The sequence below is a fragment of the Priapulus caudatus genome, unplaced genomic scaffold (assembly GCF_000485595.1).
Source record: "Priapulus caudatus unplaced genomic scaffold, Priapulus_caudatus-5.0.1 Scaffold765, whole genome shotgun sequence".
In the NCBI taxonomy this organism is placed as follows: Eukaryota; Metazoa; Priapulida; class Priapulimorpha; order Priapulimorphida; family Priapulidae; genus Priapulus; species Priapulus caudatus.
The window spans coordinates 101950-112067 of NW_014577826.1; the positions used below are offsets into that span (position 1 = coordinate 101950).

At 45.1% G+C, this 10118-nt stretch overlaps 1 protein-coding gene across 1 annotated transcript in view; it reads left to right on the top strand.

Annotated features, from left to right (window-relative positions):
- LOC106813389 (sodium-coupled monocarboxylate transporter 1-like) overlaps window positions 1–10118 on the top strand; it is a 29141-nt gene that overhangs the window by 4351 nt on the left and 14672 nt on the right. The window contains exons 2-8 of the mRNA XM_014817525.1: window positions 5790–5855; window positions 6122–6173; window positions 6627–6694; window positions 6965–7119; window positions 7745–7796; window positions 7885–7983; window positions 9276–9314. Of these exons, the coding sequence (XP_014673011.1) occupies window positions 5790–5855; window positions 6122–6173; window positions 6627–6694; window positions 6965–7119; window positions 7745–7796; window positions 7885–7983; window positions 9276–9314 (531 nt within the window). The remainder of the gene's footprint in view (window positions 1–5789; window positions 5856–6121; window positions 6174–6626; window positions 6695–6964; window positions 7120–7744; window positions 7797–7884; window positions 7984–9275; window positions 9315–10118) is intronic.

The window sequence follows — 10118 nt, forward strand, 5'->3', positions numbered from 1 at the left end:
TAACCTAAAACGGCCTAAACTAGTAAACCCTTGAACCCTAACCCTAGAAATAATAAAAAAAATAACATTAAAGTGGCAGTGCCCTAGTATCTTAGCATATCATAGGTCGCATCTACTGGCCGGTGTCTCTGCATAATAACTCGCCAGCGCCCCTGTAGGACAGGAACAAAGGAAGAATTCGACACCTGCCATCTACTCGCGTATTTCCGGTTTTTTCCTTGCCATAACTGTCCCTAATATCTCAGCTAACGACCCACTCACCATTCTCTTCGCACGCGGTCTTACAGCCGTTTAAGCATAACCGGATGCCCCTGCCTGCCCGACACACTGTAGCAATGCAGATCATCTTCTTTTTTATACCAAGAGTACTCGAATTTAAATATCCCATCACCGTGCCGAAACCTCGCGGGTCCTGTTGAGCCTATAAATACGTCTTGCTTTTTTGAGATTAAGTAGACACATTTCACCTATCCGCCAGATTGTCATCATATACTTGAAAGTACGCCTCATACGTCTCCCTGTGTACCTGCCCGGAGCACTGCCAGGCTGGCTGTCGTTGTTGCTTGCTGCTGCTCTCAACTGTTGCTAACTACACTGCTGCTTATTCGTTGCTGACATTATTATCTTTTGTTGATTGTTGATATTATGATTGTGTTGATCTGACAACGAGCTAAGGCCGCACGGTGTCCGGCGGAGGTACCCAGGGAGACAGATATTCAGCGTAAAAGCTGGGGCTAGTCAGGCTTCGCGCACGCGCCCCCGACTCGACGCTGAGAAGCCAACTGGATTTCGAGAACTGGTAAGCGATCGGGAACGGAGCGACGTAAGTTGCATACAGTCGGACTGTATCTATTCCAGCAACTAGTGTGCGGCAGTTGCGCAGGCGACAGTCGCGTCGGCTAGTCGACGGACGCCTAAGCACTGCAAGTCCCCAGTGCAATCTGCAGCGCAGTATGTTTCAGACGAGTCGGATTTGCAGCCTGGACATAAGCCCCCCTCTAAGTTACCACTATTGCCATTAAACATGTGATTCAGGGTGAGCTACGTTAATGACAGGAATGCAATTTTGTTGCTGAGTACAAAAATTAAATACATGTTTATATTGGACAGTGCTTGGTTTGATACGCTGGAGGTTATGTTTTCGATTGTTATATGAATAAATGTCATGCGGTATATATTTATATATAAAAACCTTTTCCCTTTTTTCTTCTGGTTACCCCTTACCCAATATGAGTTCTTGGGCTTACGCCAAATAGTGTGATATGTCTTGAAAAACACATATGTTGTCTACTTATGATCCCTCTCAGTTCAAAGCAGATCCACTTAAAATCTAGCCAGGCAAAACTCCAGGTATGATGTGTGTGCATTCGTTCCTTTATAACTATCCTTCTGGAACATCTGGAAAAATTCTAAAATTCAAGTTCGATTCTCTTAGTAACTATTCATGCACGTAAAAAAACCAATTACCAGTTCGAACAACAAGTTAAAATTATGAAAATACGACAAGACAATAAGTTACTCCAAATTGATTTGAGTATACAACATTGCTAAGTTTTTTGGGCATACTTTTACATTCGATTTACGATATTTTTGTCCACAAGCTCTCTCTTACTTGCTATGACACCATGGAAATATAAAGAGACGGATTGCCACACCTAGTCTAACGAGTATATATCGTTCAATTCTATGAACAGGACATACCACTTGCAGCATACGTATATATACTATATATTTATTATATACACGCCATTAGTTCCGCTACACAATGATACACAGTTTGTATTAGTTAATATACTGGTGCTTCTCTGATTCAAATTCAAAATCAATCAAAGTCAAATTCAAATTAAATTCATTACAGCAATATCAACTCAGACCTCACATTGGCAAAAATAATTAATTAATATACTAATTAGTAATTTAATATAATATATAATAACTATAACTATGAGTATTAATTAATCCGCCCCATTCATCGTCTTTCATCTTTCAACTTTCACCTACTGTGTACGAATGAACTACTTCAGAACGAAACAAGTCGAAGTGAGACACGCGACTGATGAATTAGGCAAGACATGGCCTGCCGTTCTTTACATTCAATGCTCGGCTCGGGCCATGCAACCTAGCCCTCCGGCAGGCCTGTGAGACTTCTTATTGCTACGTTGTTTGTCTATGGGCCGTCCAAATGCACGTGTGGTGCTCCACAATATGTAGGAACCGGGCCCACGTATGTTGGCGTATCGTTCTCCGAAATACATGCCTTATTTAACCGCCGCGTACGAAATAATTTAGACCGCCCTGTAAATTTAGGCAAGAACAGCAAGAGCGTGACAGACGACTTTAGTTCAGGGATCGAAACTAGTAACAAGCTGGGTTCATGATAGAGTTGTTACAGCTAGCGTGTCTGAAAACACCCGCCTATTAGATCATTCCCTGATACAAAGTACAATCAAACACTACTCTAAGTATGGTTACCTTTAGTTGACAAGAAGTTAATACAAGAGTTGCACTATTGCGACAATATTATCATCGCCAATAACCACTTGCCTACGCGCGTGGGGGGGGGGCATAACCTATACAGACTAGAGTAGCCTACATAAAGATATACCTTTTATGTACGGTTACTCTATACAAGACTATTCGCTATTGGATTCCACATGTGTTTGTGTGTGTGTGTGTGTGTGTGTAGTGTGTGTGTGTGTGTGGTGTGCTGTGTGTGTGTGTGTGTGTGTGTGTTTTGTGTGTGCGCGTGCGCTGTGTCGCGTGCAGATCAGCGCGTGCCGGCAGTGTGCGTGTGCGTGTGCGTGTGCGTGTGCGTGCCCTGTGCGCCGTGGTCTGAGTGTTATTCGTGTGCGTGTGCGTTCGCTGCGTTGCGTGTGCCGTGTGCGTGTCGCGTGTGCGTGTGCGTGCCTGCGTGGCTGGGCCGTTGCGCGATCTGTGCGTGTGCGTAGTGCGTCGTGCGTGTGCCGTCGTGCGTGTGCGTGATGGTGACCCCTCGCCGTGTTCGCTCGCTCGGCGCGCGCGCGCGTGTTTCGTGTGTGTGTCGTGTGTGCGCCTCCCCGAGGCACCCGGCGCTCCTGTGTGTCGCCGCACCTCCTTCGCGCGCGCGCGCCCTGGCTCCGCGCGCCGTGACCCACCCCACCCCCGGCCCACGCTCGCAAGCGCCGGCAGACCTCCGGCCCGACGGCGCTCCACCGGGCGTGGTCGTTGTGCGCACGGCGGTGGCGGCTGTGCGTGTTGGCGTCGTTCGCGCCGCGCGGTGCGTGGTGGCCTGTGCTGTTGTGTGTGTGTCGGGTGTGGTGTGGGTGTGAGGGGTGGTGTGTGTGCTTTGTTCCGCCCGGGAGCCGCGCCGCGCTGTGTGTGTGCTGTGTGAGGCCGCCGATGTGTGTGTGTGTGCGTGCGGGCGGCGTGTGAGTGTTATTGTGTAAAACGTTTATATGGCATTTAGCCGAGATATAACCTGTGTGCACGGTCTGCTTGCTTGTACATTGAGATAAGGTGGGAGGCGAAAGCGGCCTGATCTGTTACGCCTAGGCATAATCTCCAGTAGGGGTTATTGCCTATTGTGTCAAAAGTCCACCGCATACACCGGCGTGTTCACGAAATCTGCGCTATTTTTCAAACCCGTCAATTAGCTAGGATCATGCGTGGGCTAAAGCGCTCGCAGAATCCGGTTAATGACTCTTAATATCTGGGGGTATAGCGGAATATAGAGAAGAAGACGCTGTGCCTTCATATCGACAAGATTCCGTTGTGCGCATAACAAGAATATAAATAGACGGATAAGCACATGGATTGTGCAGCTTCTTTGGTTAGGCCTCAATATTTATTACAGTGCGGCGCGCGGTTAGTTACAGCTCCGTAACAAAGCGCCGACGTACCTTTTAGTGTGTTTCTAGTAGTACTTTTAGCAAACCGAAACCGACGTCGCTTTAGACAAGTCTTCACCGCGAGCAGTTGTCGATCACAGCAAAGATGTCCGCCACCGATGCGCAGAAGCCTTACATTACCGTCCGTCGAGCGGCGTCGCTCTTCGGCGCGTCGCTGCTCGCCTCGTCGCAGGCATCGGCGCTGTCTACTACGCCATCAGGGGGCGCACGCGTCAGCAGACGACGAGCCGACTACTACGTCGCAATAAAAAAGATGAGCATATTTCCGGTCAGGCCTGTCTCTACTCCTAGCTTTCATGCTCCGCTATCGCGCGTCGGTGGCGTATTACCCGCGAAGTGTATACTACGCGATAGGAGATGACCACCTATTCGCTGTCAGGGCGTTGCTTTCCCTCTCGCCTGCTTGGTCTACCCTCGCGCTCTACCACTCGTCTCGCCGAGAAAACGTGTGATCGTCCCCACCAGCGCCTACGAGGTTAATTTGAGTCAGTATAAGACACAGCAGGTTGTGGGCTGTCACTGACTCTGTTATTCCTGAGCCTCTCTGTCTCCCCTCCCTGTCTCTCTCTCTCTCTCTGCTACTCGCGCGCGCTGTTCTCTCCCCCGCCAGAGCCGTGTTTGCTGGCGGCGACTGGACCCCCCCCTTCTCTCTCTCTACTGCTTTTTCTTTCGCTTTTCGCTCTTTCTCTCTCTCTCTCTTCTCTCTCTCTTTCTTTACTTCCCTCTCTCTCTCTCTTTCTCTTCTCTTCTCTCTCTCTCTCTTTCTCTCTCTCTCTCTCCTCGTTTCTCTCATCTCTCTCCTCTCTTCATCTCTTCCTCTTCTCTCTCATCTCTCTATGTGTGTGTGCTGGTCTCTCTCTCTCGTCATCTCTCTACATGTCTCTCTCCCTCTCTCTCCTCTCTCTCTCTTCTCTTCTCTCTCGTTCTCTCTCTCTCTCTTCTCTTCTCTCTCTCTCTCTCATCTTTCTCTCTCTCTTCTATTATCTGTCGGCTGCATGATCTCTCTCCTCTTCCTCTTTTCTTCTCCATCGCCTCTCTTCTCGTCTCTCTTTTCTGCCTCCTATCTCTCCTCGCTTTCTCTCTCTCTCTTTCTCTCTCCTATTCTCTGTCTCTGTCGTTGTGTCTCTCTCCCTCTTCCTCGCCCTCTCCCTCTCCCTCTCTCGTCTCTGCTCTCTTTCGTCTCTCCTCTCTCTCTCTTCTTTCTCTCTCCGTCTCTCTACTCTTTCTCTTTCTCTCTCTCTCTTCGTATGTAGTCTGTCGCTGTCTCCTCTTCCTCTCTCGTTCCCATCTTTTCTCTCCCTCCTTTCTCTGTGTTCTGCCTCTCTCTCTCTCCTCTCTCATCTTTCTCTCTCTCTGCTCTTCTTTCTTGCTCCCTTCTATTTCTCCTGTCTCTGTCTCGGTCGTGTGTCTTTCTCCCCGTACCCTTTCGCCGGTCTTCCCCCTTCTCTCTCTCTCTCTCTCTCTCTCTCTCTCTCTCTCTCTCTCTTTCTCTCTCTCTTCTATTATCTGTCGCTGTCTCTCTCTTCCTCTCTCTTCCCATCCTCTCTCCCCGTCTCTCTGTTTCTGCCTCTCTCTCCCCCCTCTCTCTCTCTCTGCCTTCTCCCTCTACCCCTACCCCGGTGTGCCTTCCCGCTTGCTCCACACCACCTCACCACGCGCCAATGTAGCTGGGTTACCATATATACCATTTCCATTCATTTACATCTGCAAACCATTCACTATACCTAATACACAATACCTAATACCTAATACCTAACACCCAAATAAACCGCGGTGGCTGCTTCTGTCGCTATCTCTGCCCCCTTATTGCCCTTGCACGTGATCTTACCTGCTGCCGTTGACACATCACGCGATACCGCTTATACGACATATGCAAACAAACAATAAATCTTTGTTTTTCAGTATCTGGAGCTGCGATTCAATAAACCAGTTCGAATACTTGGCACGTTGGTCTACGTAATCATGACGGTAAAAGTTTTTCCCGTTAAAAGAAATTCCACTTGTAAAGATTGCAACGTCGAGAGAAACGATTAATAATTTATAGGCCTATAGCGATTTGATTAGCAATCAATAATAAATAATGGTCCATTATATGCTTCTGCTATCACGTAAAACGCAAAACAACTCTTCATTAAATGTCAGAATTTAATTTTATTAATTTCTTTCGCTTTGACGATCTTCTTATCACAGTGACGTAGACGTGACGTAATGTATCTCACACGTATTTTTTCTAGTTCACCTACATGGCGATAGTGCTTTACACTCCAGCTCTAGCGCTCGCACAAGGTACGTGTGTCCTGTTACTGTGGCTTCAGGTGTGTACATAGACGCAGACAGATAAACACATATAAGATCAAGAGCGTATTAAGAACCTTCTTAATAAGCTCTTGATAAGATATAAGAGATATATATAGTTTTATTTATCGCTTTCAATACTATAGCAATTACAAGGATTTTAACAAAGCGGATAGCAAACAATACAGCAAATGAATGACGAAATACAGGCGCATGAAGTGGTTTTAGCGTGTCGGAGACCGGGACGTGTACAGGGGGGGGGGGCTAGGGGGTCCGGACTTCCCCCCCCCTGCTCGCGCAGAAAACGCATCTGAGGGGGTTTAATTTCAAAAAAATTCTGGGTGACCCCTCCCCTGGTCCAAGTCCTGTACACGCCCCTGGGTGACCGGTCACCGCGTACAGTGGTGAGATCTGTCATTTATTGGTGCGATTATTGTTCTATAGTGACAGGAATATCGTTGAGTGCGACCATAATCGTCAGTGGAACTGTCTGCACGTTCTATACGACTCTGGTATGCTCATGTGTTTTTATTTATTTATTCATTTATTTATTTATTTATTTATTTACTGTTTTTTCTTTGTTTCTTACTTTTTTCTTTATTTCTCTCTTTATTTATTTATCATATTTTTTATTTATTCATTATTTATTTATTTAATTATTTATTTACTTATCTCTCTCTTTTTTCTTTTTTCCTTTCTTTCTATCTATCTATCTTTCTTTCTTTCTTTCTTCCTTTAATTGTTTATTTATGTATTTAATTATCCGTGTTTGCTTCTCACAGGGGGGCATGCGGGCTGTAGTGTGGACGGATGCACTGCAGATGGTAATATTATTTGCTGGCCTCATCGCCATCGTTATCGGCGGTCTCGTCAGCATCGGCGGCTTCTCTAACATGTGGGAGAGCGCCAAGAGAGGAGGCCGCGATCGCTTATTCAAGTAAGGTGGCCATATATAAATAGAACTGTATGCAGAGAGAAAGAGAGAGAGAGAGAGAGAGAGAGAGAGAGAGAGAGAGGGGGGAGAAAGAGAATGAAAGAAAGAGCGAGAGAGAGAGAGCGCGCGAGAGAGAGAGAGAGATCGGTGTGATTAAAGATCTCATACTATGTTTATTTTCTTCATCTATATACTCTAGGTTGGAGAAATTGAGCTCATGGTTGGCAGTGATGCTGACGTACCCCAGGCTCTGCAGAGTATAGACGCACTGGCAGACGAAATGGGTAAAAAATAATGCTTTATGCGATATATATATATATATATATATATATATATATATACAGTGGAACCCCGATTTCACGCACCCCGATTTAACGCGAATTCGGATAAAACGCGATGAGTCACTGGACCCCCTTTTTTGCTCTTATATCGCCCCGTATATATAACTCCGATTTAGTGCGATCTCGCTTTTTTCACAATGACATTTTATGGACCCCAACCGTCGCGTTTTAACGGGGCTACACTGTTATAGCATATTATCGAGGATTGGTATCATCCTTGTACTGTACCCTATTCGTGGCAGTCTCCAGCTGTTATAATGCTAAGTCTATATCTCACTACATTGTAGGCAGGTTTTTGGCAATGGTGCGTCAGCAAAAATTCTCAGATATGTCAACAGAGTAAGTGAAATATAATATTTCTATTGTTGGTCGCACTCGGTCTGAGCGTTGTGCATTTATTTGATACTGGTACTTTTTATGTTTTTAGGGTTGGAACACAAAAGAGTTGCTGGGAAAATTTATGTCTATCTGCACAGAACGAATCGGGAACTTTTTAACAGGTTGTGGGGCGCCAGTGTATTCTCAGGTGAAATTCAATATGGATTATAGATCCTTCATGCCTCTGTATAATATGCACCCGGCAGTTAGATGCGATATGATATGACTACTAGGCACTTAGGATATGACTACTAGGCACTTAAAAAAAAAAAAACCCTAACCCTAACCCTAAACCTAACCTAAACCCTAACCCTAACCCTAGAAAAAAAAAAATTAAATTAAAGTGCCTAGTAGTCATATCATATCGCATCTAACTGCCGGTTGCATAATATGCAGCGCCTGTAGGAAGAAAGAATGAATTCACACTGCCATCTATCGGTAGGTTTTTCTGCCATAACTGCTATATAGCTAAGACATGATTTACGTTAGCATTATGTGCCTGTGTAGCAATGCAGATATTTCTTTATACCAAGTACTCGAATTTAAATATCCCATCACGCGAAACTCTGTGTTTAGCCATAAATTCCTTGCTTTTAAGTGTAAGTAGCACATTTCACCTATCCGCAGTTGTCTATCATATATTGAAAGTTACGCTCATACGTCTCCCTGGGTACTGCCGGACACTGCGGCTGCTGTTGTTGTTGTTGCTGCTACTAATGTTGCTACTAACTGCTGTTGTTGTTGCTGCTACTAATGTTGCTATACTAACTGTTGTTGTTGTTGCTGCTACTAATGTTGCTACTAACTGCTGTTATTGTTGCTGACATTATTATTTGTTGATTGTTGATATTATTGATTGTTGTTATTGACAACAGCAGCCGCAGTGTCCGGCAGTACCCAGGGAGACAGTTATCAGCGTAAAGTGGGGCTTATGTCAGGCTTGCGAGCCGACTCGACTGGAAGCAACTGGATTTCGAGCAACTGGAAGCGATCGACAGACTAGTTGCCTCCAGTTGCCCACTGTTCTATTTCGAGCAACTAGTGGCGGCCAGTCGCAGGCAGTCGCGTCGCAGTCGACGGACCTAAGCACTGCAGTCGCAGTGAATTGCAGCCAGTTGTTTCCAGACGAGTCGGCTCGCAAGCCTGACATAAGCCCCCCTTAAGTTACACGTATTGGCATAAAATGTGATTCAGGGTGAGCTTAGTAATGAAGGAATGCAATTTTGTTGTGAGTACAAAAAATACATGTTATATTGGACAGTGCTTGGTTGAATACGCTGGAGGTTATGTTTTCGATTGTTTATATGAATAAATGTCATGCGGTATATATTATATATAAAACCTTTTCCTTTTCTCTCTAGTTACCCTTACCCAAATATGAGTTGGTTTACCAAATAGTGGATATGTGGAAACACATATGTTGTTATTATATCCTCTCAGTCGAAGCAGATCCACTCAATCCTACCAGGAAAACTCCAGGTATGTGTGTGTGCGTTCGTTCCTTTATAACTATCCTTCTGGAAAATCTGGAAAATTCTAATTCAATCGATTTCATAGTAACTTATTCATGCACGTAAAAAAATTACAGTTCGAACAACAGTTAAAATTTAAAATAGAAAACAATAATTATCCAAATTATTGAGTATAAACATATAATGTTTTTTTGGGCATTCTTTTACATTTGATTACGATATTTTTGTCACAACTCTCTCTTACTTGCTATGGCACCATGGAAATATAAAGAGACGGATTGTCACACTAGTCTAACTAGTATATTATTTCAATATATGACACAGGACATACCACTTGAGCATACGTATATATATATTATCAAGAGCTAATAATAATGATGTGGATTCGAGGCGCCGTGAGGCCTGTGGGAGGGGAAGTTTACGAGCCAATATCTCAGCCTAGGAGTATCGTATTAACAAGCGGTTGGTCTTGTTTTAGAGAGCAAATAATTCTGCTTAATGCAATACCATAAAATTATTCTAGACTCGCGGGCAAAGTAGAATAATCATGTCGTGAAATAGCACTATTTTCCCGTTTTTAGCTCATCTGACATAGTCAGATGCAGCTTGTAGAATCGCTTGATCGTCCGTCCGTCCGTGCGTCCGTGCGTCCGTGCGTCCGTCCGTAAAGCAGTTGGGCACAATATCTTAACACGCTCGCGTACGGTTCACGATAATTCGGCACATCGGGCGGGGATCGTTCAAAACGAGTTGGGATGTCGAAGCGTGGGGTGCAAACAGTCAAAGTGTCAAGAGGTGTAAAAGAAGGATC